The sequence below is a fragment of the Ursus arctos genome, unplaced genomic scaffold (genome assembly GCF_023065955.2).
Source record: "Ursus arctos isolate Adak ecotype North America unplaced genomic scaffold, UrsArc2.0 scaffold_37, whole genome shotgun sequence".
Classification (NCBI taxonomy): domain Eukaryota; kingdom Metazoa; phylum Chordata; class Mammalia; order Carnivora; family Ursidae; genus Ursus; species Ursus arctos.
In genome coordinates, this window is record NW_026623053.1 from 3,508,761 (window position 1) to 3,527,093 (window position 18,333).

The 18,333-nt window shown below is 44.7% G+C and overlaps 2 protein-coding genes across 2 annotated transcripts; both read left to right on the top strand.

The window, feature by feature from the left end:
- The first annotated feature begins 625 nt into the window (after positions 1–625).
- ANG (angiogenin) lies at positions 626–12,598 on the top strand. The gene is made up of 2 exons (XM_026490830.3): positions 626–708; positions 6,178–12,598. Exon 2 carries the CDS (start codon positions 6,196–6,198, stop codon positions 6,634–6,636), a length of 441 nt encoding a protein of 146 aa, XP_026346615.1. The 5' UTR covers positions 626–708; positions 6,178–6,195; the 3' UTR covers positions 6,637–12,598.
- Positions 11,369–12,598, top strand: RNASE4 (ribonuclease A family member 4). The gene has a single exon (XM_026490816.4). It carries the CDS (start codon positions 11,369–11,371, stop codon positions 11,810–11,812), a length of 444 nt encoding a protein of 147 aa, XP_026346601.1. The 3' UTR covers positions 11,813–12,598.
- Positions 12,599–18,333: the final 5,735 nt, after the last annotated feature.

Genomic DNA, 18,333 nt, shown 5'->3' on the forward strand with positions numbered 1-18,333 from the left:
AACGGGTAAGGATGAAAGGAAGGAGAAGCCCTGGAAATACAACAAGGAAACTTCTGAGGGTTAGCGGCTAGAAGGCTGAAGTCAGGGGCAGGTACTAAGAGCTGTCGCATAACCTTCTCTAGGAATGCTTCCCTGGTTCTGTGGAATCTATGAAAGAGCCTACTTAGCTCTTTTCATCTTTTCATGAAGACAAATGATGTGGGTAAAAACAAAGGACAGTGGGACAGCATCCTGCTGAGAAGCCACCTTTACTCTGCAGGCCTCCTCCAACACGGTTCTTGGAGATGGCCCATAAGATCAGAAGCAACACCTCCTAGATCGAGAGCACTGCATGTCCTGTCGTGGGCAAGAGTCAGAACCACAAACATCAGAAAAACGCAACTGCGGGACAAAAGGCCATGTTTATCAAAGTTGGCCTCCCAGAACAAATCTCTGATTCATGTGGGTTAATGTTCGACCCAGTCATGCCCAGGGAAAAGGTGAATCTCCTCGTTTGTCCAAGAGCAGTGTCCTTGGTTTTCATGTCTCTGCCAGGATCGGGATCTTTAGACCTAGTCTTCCCTCCCCGTTCATCCGATCACTATATAATCAGAACCGAGAGGGGCCTCTAAGTTCACACAACTGGGACCCATCTCCAGGAACAAACAGCTGGAACCCATCTTCAGTTGGAGGGAAACTTCCAGACTTTTGCGAGACTCTTCCTCCTGGGTAATCTATTTCTCTATTTGTTTATATGTATACTATTTCTAGACATCCATCCATTTCAATGAAACCATTTTTTCCCTTTTAAAAACTCTTGGCCCAAGTTCATGAATTAAGAAGGAAATGAATTCGATTCTAAAGTTTAAAATACAAACAGATTTCTTCTGGGATAGCCTAAATGTGGATAAAGGGAAATTAGTAAGACTGGGAGCAAGTGGTGATTTAGAAGGGATTCCTAAATTGTGATAAAGTCCCCAAAGATCTAGGAAAAGCATCTGCTGAAGGATTATCTGGAGCCCCCCACCCCACTCCACCCTGCCCCGACATTATATGTGGCTTAACAAGGAAAGAAACAGAGAATGAGTAAACTTTTAGCTCTGTTTTCTTGTAATCTTTCCTGCTAATGTCTTAAGAAAGTTTTGGATGCTCTCTGAAAGCACAATTAAACAACACATGCCAAGATCAGAAAAAGGTATACCGGCAGGTTGAAGAGAACAAAGAAGAAAGGAGCTAGAGAGAGGAATACGCATTGGGTGGTAAGCTTCCAGTTTGGAGACTATTGCCCTAGAACATATAAAAGCATGAGGCTATGTTTATGGAAGTTGTAATCATAATTGCAATCATAAACTGTCAAGTTAACTCCCTGGTGCATAAAGTTTGGTGGAGCTCTTGAATATAAAATATTGCCGGTGGGGAGAGAAGTATATTAATTTTTGTGAAGACTAAGGGATTAGTTTGAGACAGAAGGTGAAGTTAGTCTAAAAAACAATTTGTGAGACAAATTCCACTGACGAAAATCTGTTGACTGTTATGTGCTTGGGTGTAGAAGGATATGTGTGAATGAGTTTGACCACCGGATGGGGGGCTCTGCACACTTGGCCTAGGCAGATTCACTTCTGCACCCCATATAATCTCTTACTTGCTTTCTCCCAATTCCATTTCAACCCCCATTTTGGGGAAATTTAGTGTGGAATATATAAGTGAGGAAGTTATGAGTGGGAGAGCAGATGTTGATACTGGTAACCCTAGTGTATACTTGCTGGGATTTGGTTTCTGGATGTTTTAGGGAACTAAGATTACAATAAGCCTGGGAAAACCTAGCTGAGTTGTTACAGAATGAATGTGTAAATTCTGCAAATCAGAAACAAAGATATTCCTTGAGCTCTAAGATAGACATGAGGACCTTCAACCTCCAACAAGCAAATGGTTTTTTAGGCTGTGAAGTGCCTATGTAGTGTCAGGCCAGTGCCCTAACTAGAGGTGCTCTGTGGGCTTGGCTTACCTGCTGAGCCTTAAGGAGTGATGCATCTCGGTCAACCTGTTAGCTGTTTCTTCCGGCTAATGCCTTTTGCCACCAGCTAAACTTACACACGAACTTGTCTCTGCAATTCCATTCTAGTGGAAGAAAAGGAAAGGAAAAGAAAAGCCTCTTTTATGCTTAATGAGAACTTCAGGCCTTAACAGTTAGCAACTCTCTCTTTTTACAGATGAACGGATTGAGGCCTGGGGAGGAAAGTAAAGTCAATCATTAAAAACGTAATTATTGAGGGTCTACCATGAGGCAGGCACTGGGATTCAAGGTGACTAACATGGGCTCTGTCCTCCTATTGATTACACACCAGTGGGAAACACTGACAAGTAAATAGGTCATTGTTTGCCCAAGACCGCATAGATCTAATGGCTTGGAAATGTTACCCATGAAACCTGACAACAGGTAAATCTTTATTTGATGATATCCTTGTGGACAGATCAGCTTTGTGACTTCTGCTTTGACACTTATATTTAGTAAAGTGTCCTTGATCTTAATATCTAAAGCGTAGAGTGTTTGGACAGAGATCCTAGGCAAACCTGCTGGCTCACACTTCTTTCTGTGAGTAGCAATATCCCCACAACCTGTACGATACTGGCACTTCCTGCAAGGACCCGCGGTCTCTTGCATAGCCTGGAATGCTATCCACCACTGCCCCCTAATGACTCTTTTGGGTACTACCAGCTCTGGTTTTTTAACTCTGGGACTCTGACTCTGCCAGAGAGGTGTTGACTGTGTGACCTCTAAGGTCCCCTCTCTGGAGCTCCTATGATTCTACAACCACCTCTGACTTTAGAAGGCAATATTTGTCCATCGCTGAGCAAGAAACTTAGTTGATTTCAAATCAATGAAACTTGAATGAGGTCCTCCAAAAAACTAAAAAAAGAAGACACACCCAGGAGACTGAAAAGCACAATATAAATGTACAGAGCTTGGCAAACGGGTAGCCGAGCCCCTGTGTCGGAGCAACAGCCGTGTAGGAATACTTGTTATTCTCTTAGGGGAGACTTTCCGCTCTGCAACTATGTGTCACATTCTTTTTTTTTTTTTTTAAGATTTTATTTATTTATTTGACAGACAGAGACACAGCCAGTGAGAGAGGGAACACAAGCAGGGGGAGTGGGAGAGGAAGAAGCAGGCTCCCAACACAGCAGGGAGCCCAATGCGGGGCTCGATCCCAGGACCCTGGGATCACACCCTGGGCTGAAGGCAGATGCTTAACGACTGAGCCACCCAGGTGCCCCTATGTGCCACCTTCTTGCTCAACTCCCAAGAATGCAATTTCACTTGATTCTGTTACAAATGATACTCTAAGTGCTTAACGGAAACCTTTTCAGCTGCTATTTCTATCAGTATTGTGGACGAGTCGAAAGATTTCTTAGCAGTGTACCAAATTTGTTTCTAGTTATTATGAAACAGACAAGGTGGATCAATGCCAAATGTTGATGAGAGAGAGAGTTCACTTTGCTTCCTCTTGTCACATGTCTTTCCATGTAACCAGCAAAACCCCAGACTCCCTTGTTTTTCTGGATTCACAGTCATACTCTCAGGGCTGTTTAGGGACACTACAGGCTTAGTGTTAGGACCTATGGCCTCTGTGAGGGCTACACAATTATTTGATATGAGAATCATGTTTATGACTTACACACAAGTAAGCACAAAATAAAAATTAATAATTTAATGTCTATGAAAATGTACCATTTATTTTTAAATTTAGTATTCATAGGAATCATATTATGTGTAAGAATAATTTGAAAGTCAAATTTTTCTCCCATTGCAAGAATTTCTCAGTAAGTATGATGATTGCCAAGAAACACCCTACCCAGTTATAAATTAAATGAATTACTCACAATTTGAGAAACAAAATTATAAAAATCAGTTCCTTTGTTTTTATTTATTTATTTATTTATTTATTTATTTGAAAGTTAGAGAGGTGGTTAGGGGAAGAGGGAGAGAGAAAATCTTTTTTTTTTTTTTTTAAGATTTTATTTATTTATTCGACAGAGATAGAGACAGCCAGCGAGAGAGGGAACACAAGCAGGGGGAGTGGGAGAGGAAGAAGCAGGCTCATAGTAGAGGAGCCTGATATGGGGCTCCATCCCACAACGCCGGGATCTCGCCCTGAGCCGAAGGCAGACGCTTAACCGCTGTGCCACCCAGGCACCCCAGGAGAGAGAAAATCTTAAGCAGACTCCATACTCACCTTGGAGCTGAGGTGACATGGGGGCTTGATCTCACAACCCTGAGATCATGACCTAAGCCAAAATCAAGAGTCTGACACTGAACTGACTGAGCCACCCAGGCACCCATAACATCAGTTTCAAATTTACAGTGAAAATCATTTTTATTGTTGGATGTGGGGTATTCACATATACTTGATATAATGTGTAGGACTATGGTGATTTTTATCATTCCAGTTTTAGGATATGTGCAGCCAAAGAGAGCATGGACTATGGTGGTTTTTAAAGGCTCTGAATATTCTTTAAAATTTTCTCCAGAACACTAAAGGTATAATCAGAAACTACCTGCTCAAACACCAAGTATCTTTCAATTCTCAAATCTTCAAATTTCATGAGAAATAAAATCTTAAAAGTTCATAAAAAATTTGTTCTCTGTTCCATTATAATCTATATTTGTTTAATTCCACTTTTAATTATCTATCACTAAGTTAAAATCATGCTCCGGGAAGAAGTACCGTGTTTACCCTGTGAGTGTGTTTGAGTGTCTGACACACCACCCCTGGGACGTGTGAGTTCTACAGTTTGAGACTGACAGTTCTTGAGAGATAATGGCAGCAATCCTCTTCTCTTTCTTCTTCTTTTGAGAAAGATTTGAGAACTCATTGCAGCAAATTGTGAGGCCTTTGACTTGATGAAAAGATCTAAGGAGGGGGCCAGGCTGGCTCAGTCGGTAGAGCACGTGACTCTTGATCTCAGGGTTGTGAGTTTGAGCCCCATGTGTGCATGGAGTTTACTTAAAACAAAACAAAAAAGGCCTAAGGAGTTGTTTTGGGGTTTGTTTTTGTTTTTACCACGTGGTAAGGTCATTTACCTGTGCTGTAACAGTGTATGTCTACGTGCGGGGAAAATTAGACAATATTCTTTGAGAACGATCCATAGTGTTTCCAATGCAAGAAGCACCTAGGAATAAGCTTTTATTCTTCTTTTTCCAGTTCTCTGTAAGAGTTGACCCCAGACCACTTCCAAGCATTACATGGGTTCTTCCATGTTGCTCTTTGTTCTTTCTAAATGGTACATCATAATTCCACCTTTGGCCATGAAACACCTACCTCTTGGGGAACTAGGTCTGCCTCCCTTCGCCTGAGGATAAAACTGCTCTCAAATGCTCTCCTTACAGCCAGCCGACTAACTGACTTGAGTACCTGGAATCCTGTCTTCAACTGTCCTCCGATTGACCCTTCCCTGGGCTCAGGGTTCCCTGAAAGTCCCCCTTCTTCATAACTCTCACCTCCTATCTTACTGTCTCATCTCAGGAAATGGGAGCTCCCGTGCCTTCTCCATGATGCTACATCCTCTCTTAGGGAGGCATTTGGTGTGTCTTGATGGTCTTCGTGTTCAGGACCTAGCACAGTGGTCTGATACCTGCAGGGGCGTGTGCGAAGGTTGTTATTATAGTAATTGATAAATGAATTAAAGAGTGTGAATGGATTCTGTAATGCTATGACTGATGGCAGTGTAAATAAATAGTCAGCAATTCTGAGGGATAGGAAAGAGTGGTTGGGGCAGGAAGTTGTGTTCAGGAAACTTTTTTTTTTAAAGATTTATTTATTTATTTATTTTTCAGACACAGGGGGAGAGAGAGGGAGAGAGACCAGGAGCAGGGGGAGCGGCAGGCAGAGGCAGAGGGAGAAGCAGGCTCCTTGCTGAACAAGGAGCCCGATGCGGGACCCTGGGATCATGACCTGCGCCGAAGGCAGACGCTTGACCGACTGAGGCACCCAGGCGCCCCTCAGGAAACTTTTAAATAGACTTTTCAAATAAATGGATTGATGAAAAGTTTGAGATTAATGAGGAAGGGAAAAGAAAAGATGTAATTAGGTGACTGAAGATACCCGATTCATGTCAGAGAGGAAAGTCCCTGTCCTTTTAGCCTGATTGGGCAATGCTGTTCTGTGCCCCTACCACACCTCCTTTTGCCCTTGGCAGGAGCCTTTGCTGGAAGAGATGGTGAAGGGCCTGGGCCCGCTGTTGTTGGTCTTCATGCTGGCTCTGGGTCTGACCCCACCAGCCCGGGCTCAGGATGACTCCAGGTACAAACGCTTCCTGACCCAGCACTATGACGCCAAACCAAGGGGCCGGAATGACAGATACTGTGAAAGCATGATGGAGAGACGAGGCCTGACCACACCCTGCAAAGACACCAACACCTTTATTCATGGCAACAAGGGCAGCATCAAGGCCATCTGTGGAAATAAGAATGGAAACCCTTACGGAGAAGCTTTAAGACTAAGCAAGTCTCCTTTCCAGGTCACCACTTGCAGGCATGTAGGAGGGTCCCCGCGGCCTCCGTGCCGGTACAGAGCCACCCCAGGGTTCAGGCACATCGTTGTTGCCTGTGAACATGGCTTGCCTGTCCACTTTGATGAGTCCTTTTTCCGTCCGTAACCGGAGGCCTCAGCTGGCTCTGCTCTCCTTTCCTTGCATTTCCCTCCGCACCCCGACATTCATGGCCAGGGGCGCAGAGAATGAGATGCCTGGGTCTCATTTTCCATTTTATAGCATGTTTAATAAATAAAAATGTCTCTGAAATCAGTAAGAATCAAAGTCTTCTCACTAATTATTGGCCTACTAATCTTACCCCATTTTCTCTCTTCAGCTGATCCTGAGAGGATTGGATAGAATAGAAATGCCCTTTTCCTTATCAGTCAGTAAGGAAGTGGACTTTAGCTTAGCCAATATTACTTTTACAAATGTGAAAGCTTGAGGAGAACAGTGTAGGACTAAATACCAACAGATTCATTCCACTCTCTCTCCTTTACACACATGTACACGTACGCCTGCATGAATACCAAAGGGCAGCCACCCCTTGTCTGAAGCAGAAGTTAATTTTTTGATGTTGTGCTTTGAATGGAATGTTCCTAGGATATTCTCATGGCTATTTTATATAAGGATCAAAAAGTGATTATTTTATTATTTACTTATTTATTCATTATTACATTATTTTCTCCTTAATCTCTTACTCTATCGACCAATGTCTGGCAACTGTGAGGTCTTAGGGAAGTCATAGAAAGATTCCAAACATTATCCCTTATTCTTCTTCAACTACATTTGGTTTTCAAGTAAACATACACTTAGGTTGGTGATACCGTCTTTGTAAAATATACTAATCGAACTACAGGTTTAGCGATTAACTTCCTGTTAGCCTAATTTCTATCAACTGGTGCCTCAATATTTTATTTGGAAAGTAGTTAATAAATTACAGTTATAAGTCACAGTTTTGCTATCTTGTGAATATATAACTATTGTGGTCACAGTATTCCCAACAGCGGCGCCCCTGCTGCCCACATTGCCCTGAAACGGGCCCAAGGCCCTGGTTGTGCAATACTCAGGTTAGAGACCAGTACCTAGGTGCCACCCAGGAGAGCCCAGCCTTGCTGAAAATATTCAGATTTTGGAAAGAAGTGGTGGAGAAGTAGGTTACTGGTGTACACTCAGCCCCTGAATCTGTCCACTTTGAGTTACCTATTTCAAAATTGAAAACACTGTCTGTAATTAGGGAGAAGAGTTTTCCAAACCTCTCTTATTAGAAAATTTGCCTTCTTATAAAATCTCAAAAAACCCTTATAAGGAGTAAGAAAATTCCAGTTTTTGGTAGACTATTTGGATCCTTTCTCAGGTTCTCCAACCAGTACTCTCTCCCCGATATGAAACAAAGTGGCTTCCATACAGATCACTGCCCCACTCGAGCTGTCGGTAGAGAAGGTCAAAGGCATAGACCGTTATTACATTGGTCACACCATATTTGTGAAAGCTGGTGTCTTCTCCAAACATCTGCTTGGAGCATTACCACTGCACGCTCTGCCCTAGTGTGAGGGCACGTGACTGTTTCCTGGGAATCGCGTGGCAGTGGGCTGGGGGTGCTTCCTGTCCTGCTGTGCAGCTAGCGGCTATGGAACCAATCCCAGCACTTTCTGCGCTGGGTCTCTTGTTCTTGCACCGTCAAAAGCTGTTTAGAATGAAATATCAAGTCACAGGCAGGCTATTTTATCTCAAGGGAATCATTTCAGGAATTAAAGTGCTGGTCAGCTGTACTTTATTGACTTTGCAAGGGAAAGAGAAGAAAAACCTCAAAAATGTCAAGTCCTTCAAGGAATGGTGGCATTCAAGGAAGAGAATTCCATGCGATTTGGAGAGGACAAATTTCTCTAGAGACACAGCAGAAATTCTAGTAGGTGAGATAGTTCACCTTAAAAAGAGCCTTACAGTTCCTTGGCAATATAAGTACTCTGCAAAATAAAGGAGAGGGGATCCAAAATATATGCAATTTGCTGTAGCCATTCATTATTTTTTTATCAGATTGAAGGAAGCAAAGGAAACCAAGAAGAATGGAAATTGTGAAAAAATCATTGCCAACGTTTACTAAATACGTATCATGGGCTAGGCATTGTGATAAGCACTTTACATTGATTTTATCATTTATTCTTCATAACATCTCTAAGACGTAGGGATTATGATTATGCTCATTTTACTTATGAGAAAAGATGCTGAGAGCTTGAGTTATTTCCCCAAGTTCACACAGTCAATGTGGCAAAGCCAGATCTTTGGGGTCACACTATCAAAATTAGTTCTTAGTGAGAATTAATCTGGTGCAGCAGAAAAAGCCTTTGAGGCAAGCTCTGAACAAAAAGTACGTGGTGGGATGATTTGGGGATCTTTTGATTTTCTGTTGTACCTAGAGCCTTGAGATGTACCCATCGATGTTTACATTGGACTTCCGTCGGCAAAGATTTCCCCGTCTTGTTAAATCAGTCAGTTGGTGTGGCTGAGGCCATGCGTTTGCCCTTGCATGAATAGTTAAAGTCTTTTCTCTAGCCAGTTATTTTGCTAAACCATGATCTCAATCACAAAAAAAGCAGGATGAGAGAAAGTAGGCAGAACTGTGCAAGATGAGAGGTCCAAGATTAGATCTGGGGAGAACAACCCAAAGTACACCCTTGCGATGAAACCATTACCCAAGTGCTAAGCGCACCTTCAGTGCTGGGCTGAGGAGTAAACTGAACACCGTTTCTGCCTGACCCCTTCCTCTCACAGCTCCTTCGCATCCCTCTCTGCCTGACTCCATTTCTCCTGTCAGCTGCAGGCACAAGAAATGGCCTAGAGCTTTGTAACTTTCTGCGTAGAGGCGGGAGGCGGCTGTGAACCTAGGAGGTGACATGGAGAAGAGTGATGGTTCTGTTTCATCCTGGTCCTTACCGCTAACCGAAGTGTAGGCTTAGATGGAGCAGATTGCAGGTCTCTCATCAGCCATTTCAGTCCCTTACACGCGTGACCCGGCTCCATGAAGCGGCATCTCTGAAAACAAAGGACAGCAGTACCCAGAGATAGCAACCCAGGTGTCCCCTGAGGCCGAACGTGGACTGTACGTGCAGCAGTGGGCCTGTCTGACTCAAAAGGTTGCCCTCGCTACTTGGCGTTGCTCACTCCCTGTTGAATGGGAGATGACCTTTCTTTGCCTTAGTGAGACAGCCCTGCCTGCCCCACGGCAAGTGTCAAGCCGTTCAAGGTTTGGCTCCAGGTCGGTCCCTGACTGGCAGCCAGAAGGAGCATCCCGCTAGTCAGTGTTGCTAAGTGAGTCCCGCCTCCGCTCCCACCCTCTTCCACCCCTGGTGAATTTTCGTTGCTAGAGAGAAGCACCTCTGAGCACCACCATCGTCGGTATCTTGAGTATTTAGGAAGTGGGGTGCAAGAAGCAGTCAGGGGGCGGTGGAAAGAGTACAGATATGAGAGCCAGGTAAGCCGGGTTTCTTTCTTTAGTCAACCAAGGCAGTGTTTTACAATCCGTGGAACTGCTCTCTTTGCTGTTGCTCCAGAGGTCTCCGTTTGTTTTTTAACTCTGTAAAACAAGTGTTTATTTCCCACCCTCAAGGGGTCAACACAAAGGTCTTGCCACCAGAGAGTATGGAGATTGCTAGCAGCTGTGGACAAGACAGGCCGAGCGTCCAGGGGGGATGCATGACAATAGACTAGCTCACCAGGGCCTGGGTCTTGGGGGTTGTACGTAGACACAGGAAACAAACAAACAAACTAAAAGACACAATTCACGTCCTTTTTTTGGTGGCGATTGTGCTGTTTAAATTTATTTTTTAAGCGTTTCTTAGCTTAGTGGTCAGTTCCACGAGCCTGGAAAACACCTTCACTCAGTACCTCCATTCCATCTCATGTGTTCACGAGCTCACTCATTTATTTCTTTATTCGGCCAATATTCACTACCTTCAAAGCACAGGGGCTGGGCACTCTGCTTCATAGGGCTTCTTTATAGAGGAGGAACAGGATTTCCGAAAGGACCTGATTTTATTTTATTTTTTATTTTATTTTTTTTAAAGATTTTATTTATTTATTCGACAGAGAGAGAGACAGCCAGCGAGAGAGGGAACACAAGCAGGGGGAGTGGGAGAGGAAGAAGCAGGCTCATAGCGGAAGAGCCTGATGTGGGGCTCGATCCCATAACGCCAGGATCACGCCCTGAGCCGAAGGCAGACGCTTAACCGCTGTGCCACCCAGGCGCCCCCGAAAGGACCTTATTTTAATACGACAGGAAGAATGGCTGCAGGAGAGGAAAGGCTAACTGCAGCATTACTGTGGCCTCTTTTCTGCACCTTCCTCAATTCCAGATGTAAAGAATGAAAATCAGCTCATAAACTTGCTCTGACATATCATGAGTCTAGCCAAATCTTTGGAAATCAGAGTCCAGAGCACTAAAATCTCCAAAGATCCTGTGATCGGAGAATAACCCCAAGAGACGGTCAACTCCAGTTTCACTGAGATCTGCCTTTCCTTCCCATTCCCTGTCTGACCACAGAGGCCAGATACACCGGACGGCCCGCGGGCAGTGTCCGCCCTGGGTCGCTGTCCTCGCCACAGCAAGCTCTCTCCATGAAAGAGAATGGCTCCTGTTTTCAGGGAAAAGCATGTTTGCAAACGATGTGCTCTAGGGAAAGCAAGACGGGAAAAGTTGTGAGCAGAGAAGAGTGGAGAACTGGTACAGATAAGGAGGAGAGAGGAGACTAGAGTTGAGGCAGTGTCAATTTGCCATTCCCAGCACCTCTCCCCAATGCCCGCATCTCACCTTTCTTTCTTCTGCTCCTTGCGTTTCCGTGTAGGCATCTCCAAAGTAGTGATGGCTCTCCAGAGGACCCGTTCACTGCTTCTGCTCTTGCTGCTGACCCTGCTGGGGCTGGGGCTGGTGCAGCCCTCCTATGGCCAGGATCGCATGTATCAACGATTCCTGCGGCAGCACGTGGACCCCGAGGGGACAGGTGGCAATGACACATACTGCAACTTGATGATGCAAAGACGGAAGATGACCACGCGTCAGTGCAAGCGCTTCAACACCTTCGTCCATGAAGACATCTGGAACATTCGTAGTATCTGCAGCACCACCAATATCCAGTGCAAGAATGGCAAGATGAACTGCCATGAGGGTGTTGTGAAGGTCACAGACTGCCGGGAGACAGGAAGTTCCAGGGCCCCCAACTGCAGATATCGGGCATCGGCGAGCACTAGGCATGTGGTCATTGCCTGTGAGGGTGACCCACAGTTGCCTGTGCACTTTGACAGATAGACACCAGCCTGCGGGGGTTACGGCCCGGCGGTTGGCCTCTAACTTACTCCTCGAACAGCAGTGAGTAATGCATTTGAGCTGCCCCAGGCTCTGTCTTCTCTGCTTCTCCTTCTCTTTATAACCCATTCTGTTAAGTACATTGTATCAAAGAGAAATGGAGACACAAACTTATAATGAGTCTGGGCCTTTCTGTAGTAAACTTCTTGACTTTCTTTTGTAATACCGGTCAGTTTAGCTCTCTCAGATCCTGTCCTCTGGAATTTAGTCATTATATGGATTTATATAGCATTTCAAGCATTTCAAGTGTTTCATCTAAATCGTCCCATTTCAATAGCACAGCACTCATGGAATGCTGCTGTTGTTGTATGTAGGAGCCCAAAGTTCATGGATTTGCTAAGACCGTGACATTAGTGGAAAAGCTGAGACAAAAATCCAGTTGAACTGGCTCTTAATCCAGGCCTTTTCCCACTTCATCACAAGAAGCATTTTGAAAGTAACTGCTTTTGGTTATTCCCAAAATCAGTCAGCCGTTGGGAGAAGCATGAGGAATTTGGAAATGCATGCTGGCAAAATGACAGCTCTATCTGGACAATCTGGCTCCCTTGTTGCGCTGGGGTCTAACGGGTCCAAGCAATGATCCAAGAGATTTCTTTCTGTCTTCCCAGACTTTTGAATCACACTAGTAAGTCAGAATATTAAAACTGTTCTAGATCATTGAAGACTCAGTCACTCTTCCTGACGGAAACATCTTCCATGTTTTCCTTCTAATAAAGGACTTAAACTGCAGGTATCGGAGAAGGCTGTGCTATGGTTCTTGTGGGGCGATTTTTTTCCTCCTACCCTCTTTCAATTCTTCACTTTATAAGCAGGCACACACCTGAATATCCCCATACACTCTGGTCAGAGACTAATGCCCACCTGTCCATGACCACGACACAGAAACCCTTGTCTCATTTACTCCAGAGGAATGAACGCTCTCAGTGCTCACACCCGTCCCTTCTCCCTTGGACTATTTTAAACAAACTGGGGAACAGAATGTATGCAGATGCTGCCTGCTAAGGAAAGGAAGTGTGTGTGCGTGTGTGTGTGTGTGCGCGCGCGTGTGCGTGTGTGCGTGTGCGCGTGTGCGTGTGTGTGTGTGTGTGTAAGGACTAAACTGAAATCATTTGAGTTACAACAGATACAGAAAGAAATCTGTTTTAACATTGATCTGGTATACACATATACATTGTGAAAATCTCCCTACAGTCAGGCTAATAATCTATCACCTCACATAGGGACCGCTTTGTGTGTGTCGTAAGAACACTAAGGATTTACCCTGTCAGCATATTTCAAGTTTACAGTACCGTATTGCTGTCTGTTAAAAATTTTAACTGAGTAAATTAAAAAAAATAACTTTCTTTTTTTTTTTTTTTAAGTTTATTGATTTTTAGTAATCTCTATACCCAACGTGGGGCTCAAACCCACAACCTGAGATCAAGGGTCACAGACTCCTCTGACTGAGCCAGCCAGGCACCCCTTAACTGAGTAAATTTTGAAGAGCTTATTGGGTTTATTCAATGATTCATGGGTCAGGCAGCATCCAGTCTAGCAGAGGAAAGGAGCTGTACAGAATGAAAGACTTTTATAGGCAGGAGGAAGAGGATGCACTCGGCTTCTAGGAGTCTGACTGTTGTAGATCCCACACAGAAGTGAGATCATACAGTCTTTGGCTCTCTGTGTCTGCTTTATTTCACTCAACACATGTCCACCAGGTCCACCGTGTTGTCAAATATCACAGGATTTCCTCTCCTTTTAAGTCTGAATAGCATCCCATTGCATGTTTATACCATGTTTTCTTCATCCACCCACCATCACTAGCCATCAGGGAAACGCAAATCAGACCGCAGTGAGTTCCCACCACGCACCTGTTACAGGATGGCTAGTATTAAAACAAACAAACAAAAACAAAAACAAACCAAGTGGTGTGATCTTAGAGTTAGTGCCTGGCAATAAGCTTGTGATTGCCAAGGCATCCGTTTCAAACACACACATTGCCAGCTGTACAGCCAGATAAGCAGCCACGCCATCCCACCCGTGAAGCTCCCCCTTTAGCCCTGGGTGACCCTAGATAAATGACCATTTGTGTGACCCTGCTTCTCCTTTCCCACAAGTACCTTCCAGAATATATGAGTAGTAACTCTCATTTTTTCTAAGCCCCCTGATGGTCGTGGCTGAGGCGTATCTTGCAATCATCATAAGAGCCACAAGGGCCAGTCCAGCCAAGAGATCGGCTCTGGATGGGAAATGTCTGTGGGGGCTGACCTCAAATAGCGCGGGCAATGTACATACCTCCAGGCATCCCTAGTGGATGGCATGACTCTCCAATAGCTGAGACCAACACGAGACAGTGAGGACACGGAGAAAAGGGAACCCTGGTACACTCTTGGTGGGAATGTACACTGGTGCAGTCATTATGCAAAACGGTATGGAGATTCCTCCAAAAATTAAAAAGAGAACTACTGGGGGGCAGCTGGATGGCTCAGTCGGTTAAGTGTCTGAATCTTGATTTTGGCTCAGGTCCTGTTCTCAAGATTGGGAGATCAAGTCCCACATTGCGCTCCCTGCTCATCAGGGAGTCTGCTCACAATTCTCTCCCTCCCTCCCTCCCTCTCAGCCCCTATCCCCCAAATAAATACATAAATCTTTTTAAAAAATTGAACTACCATAGAATCCAGCAATCCCACTTCTGGGTGCTTATACAAAGGAATTCAAGTCAAGATCTCAAAGAGATATCCACGTCCCTACGTTCATTGCAGCATCGTTCACAGTAGCAAGATAAGGAAATAACCAAAAAGATCATCAACAGAAAGAAATCTTTTTTTTTTTAAGTTGTATTTATATGTCACCTCTACACCCAATGTGGAGTATGAACTCATACCCCACAATCAAGAGTCTCATACTCTTCCGACTGAGCCAGCCAGGTGCCCCCAGAAATGAAGGAATTGTTAATTTTCAGTGACAGGTTAGTGAAAAGAAAGATGTTAATTTTTTCCCCTGTGAAAATTAATAAAAGGAAACCTGGTTTAGAATGGTTGTGGCGGCCAGCAGGGGGCGCGCTCGTGCCCTACCACTCCCACCCATTACAGCTCCAAAAGAAAAGGACTACTTTGCAAGGCAAACTGCTCCACTAGCCCCGCAGAAGATGGGCTTCTCCACTCTGCTCCTGAACAGTCCAGCCAGTTTAGACCGTCACAACCTAGCCAAGCAAAGCTACTACACTTCCAGCTCCCAGGCTGGGCACTTTCTGTTTACGACAGCCTTCCAAACTTCCTTTCTTCTAGAAGAAAGTGCTCATCTCCTTTGCTCAGGGAGTTGCCTATAGCTTTGGTGTAGGTTGCTTGTCCCTGGTTACAATTCTCTGCTATTCCTGAATATTCCATTTTTGCTGGTAAAATAACTGATAGTTTTTTATTTTTTGAAGTTAACAGCCCATCCCAGTCCATGACCCTGTAAATTCCATCCATGGAGTCCTTGGGAGACCATGGATTCCAGGTTGAGACACCCTAAGACATTATCGTCATCTGCATGAGGAAATGCATCACCGATGTGGTTTTGAGAAGCCGTTGTCCCAAAACACTGAAAAAATTGAATGACGGTGAACAAAAGGCAATATCAAGGAATTAGTAGAAAGGAGTTAAAGTCAAGGAAAATGTTTACAGAAAGAATATAATTAACACATGATTTTAAATGGATATTCAAGGGATACTATCTCTTTAGGAACTCAAATGAGAAGCCGCAACCCAAGCGGCTTCTGTTACAGAAGCTGGTAGACGGGGCTCGAGGAAGCACACCGACTGAACGGCTCTCAGAAGCAAGGTTACCGGACTTGCCCGGGCTGCTTTGGTGCCTGATTCCTGCGGATATGAAGGGATATGTTCCCACAGGTCAGTCTAGGGTGCTTCCTAACGGCTTCATTTCAGAGACGCCTGAGAGCTTATGGCTTAGCTCACGATTGAATGTATGGGTATGGATGCTTTGGTTTCACAATAATTTTTCTTCCATATCAAAAGTGGAATATCACACTTCTTTGAGAAACACTGGATTAACTGGTTAAAACTGGCAATGACTGGGGTAGAACAACGTGATGATGATATTGTCAACAATTCAGATCAACATTAACACTTGATTGTTTAACAAACTACTTTTACATGCATTGCTTCCTATATTCTCAAAATTCCTCACTGAAGTCCTATACTATTCTGTAAGACAGGGTGCCTTGGAAACCTGTGGCTCTGTCTCTGAGCTTGTCCCTTCACCTGTCAGCCCTCCTAGCTTCCCCCGCCGCCTCTCTCTGCATTCACTGAGTCACTACCTGATTCAGGTCTTCAGGGGTCACGTGAACTTGTTAGGAAGGGCTGTGCATATACGGCCACGGGACGGCCATCTTGATTTTTCTCCCAGTCGCGTTTCAAGTCGTCCAGACCCAGGTGCCCAGCATTCCTGTGTTTCTACTTTCCTTTTTAATCCCAAATTGCTAGACAGTAGTTGGGTTTACACAGTGTGATCTGAGACAACCTGTAGAGAGCAAAATGGAGTCTCTCAAGTCAAGTGGGACCCTGTGTCAAGCAGGGGCCTGTGTCAAGCCATGACAAGTAGTTCAAGGTACGGCAGCTAGGAGTTATTCCCTGGGACCAGTGTCAGCTGACACCCCAGAACTGAGAAGGAGCAGAACCAGAGGAGATCTGCAGGGGCCTGAAACCGATTCAATCCCTTTAGAAAGGGGAGGACTTGGGCAGCAAACTGTCAGACTCTTCAGACCTTAATCCTCTATGTCGGACCACTTAAAAAGCCCCCGATTGCTCTGCCCCATTGATCTCCAAACAGAACCGAGATCCTTCCGTGCTTGAACATAAGAAGTGAGTGCCCAGAGCTGACCCAGATCTGACCGCGGCCTTATCTCAACTGTGCGCCCACAGACTGATTTCAAGTTTGGTCGTTAACTTACTACACCCTCTGTTATCTGCGTGGTTCTGTGGTTTGTCTGGTGTCCTGCTCTGTGTGCTGTGTAAGAAGCCAAGTGACTGACATGGTGAAATGTCATCGAGTTTGGAATGCTGAACCTGCTTATAACTGTGCTTTAACTTTGCTCTATGATTGACTAAAGCTGGCGTTGTGGAAAGACACAACTAATGTGACCCCTTCATAGCAGGCTCATGACACAACCGCCCTTCAGTCCTTCAGCCTATGATGCCCTGATATTCAGGAATTCTTGGCTTGAGCTGGGCTTTGAGGAGCACCAGAGTTTTGTACAGAATCACCAACGAGTTTCTATAAATGCCAGTATTTCTCCATCTAATCCTGATGACTAGTTCCCATTCAAGGAGAGAATCAGGAGACTAGACGCCAGGATGCATTGCTTCCAATACACGTTTGAAGAGAAGTTCTGGGTGTAAACTGAACATTCGGACTAAAACAGAAAAGAACAATTTCCCTTGCCCCCCCCCCCCCCCCCGTAAGGTTAAGTGAGACGGAGTCACGTACGGGGCATCTGATGGCGCAGCTGGTACAGCAGGTGACTCCTGATCTTAGGGTCATGAGTTCGAACCCCACGTTGAGGGTAGAGTTTACTGCAAAACAAAAATAAATAAAGTTCACTTATGTCAATGCGTTTAAAACGGAGTAGGGAGCCACGGAATGGGAGAAGATATTTGCGAATGACACTGCATATAAAAGACTGGTATCCAAGATCTACAAAGAACTTCTCAAACTCGATACACAAGAAACAAATAAACAAATCATAAAATGGGCGGAAGATATGAACAGACACTTTTCTAATGAAGACATACAACTGGCTAACAGACACATGAAAAAATGTTCAAAATCCTTAGCCATCAGGGAAATTCAAATAGAAACCACACTAAGATACCACCTTACGCCAGTTAGAATGGCAAAAATTGACAAGGCAGGAAACAGCAATTGCTGGAGAGGATGTGGAGAAAGGGGATCCCTCCTACATTGTTGGTGGGAATGCAGGTTGGTGCAGCCACTCTGGAAAACAGTGTGGAGGTCCCTTAAAAAGTTAAAAATGGAGCTACCCTATGATCCAGCCATTGCACTACTGGGTGTTTACCCCAAAGATACAGACGTAGGGAAGAGAAGGGCCATATGCACCCCAATGTTCATAGCAGCAATGTCCACAATAGCTAAATAGTGGAAGGAGCTGAGATGCCCTTCAACAGATGACTGGATTAAGAAGCTGTGGTCCATATATACAATGGAATATTACTCAGCTATCAGAAAGAACGAGTTCTCAACATTTGCTGCAACATGGACGGCACTGGAGGAGATAATGCTAAGTGAAGTAAGTCAAGCAGAGAAGGAAAATTATCATACGGTTTCACTCATTTATGGAACATAAGAAGTAGGAAGATCAGTAGGAGAAGAAAGGGAAGAAGAAAGGGGGGGTAAACAGAAGGGGGAATGAACCATGAGAGACTATGGACTCTGGGAAACAAACTGAGGGCTTCAGAGGGGAGGGG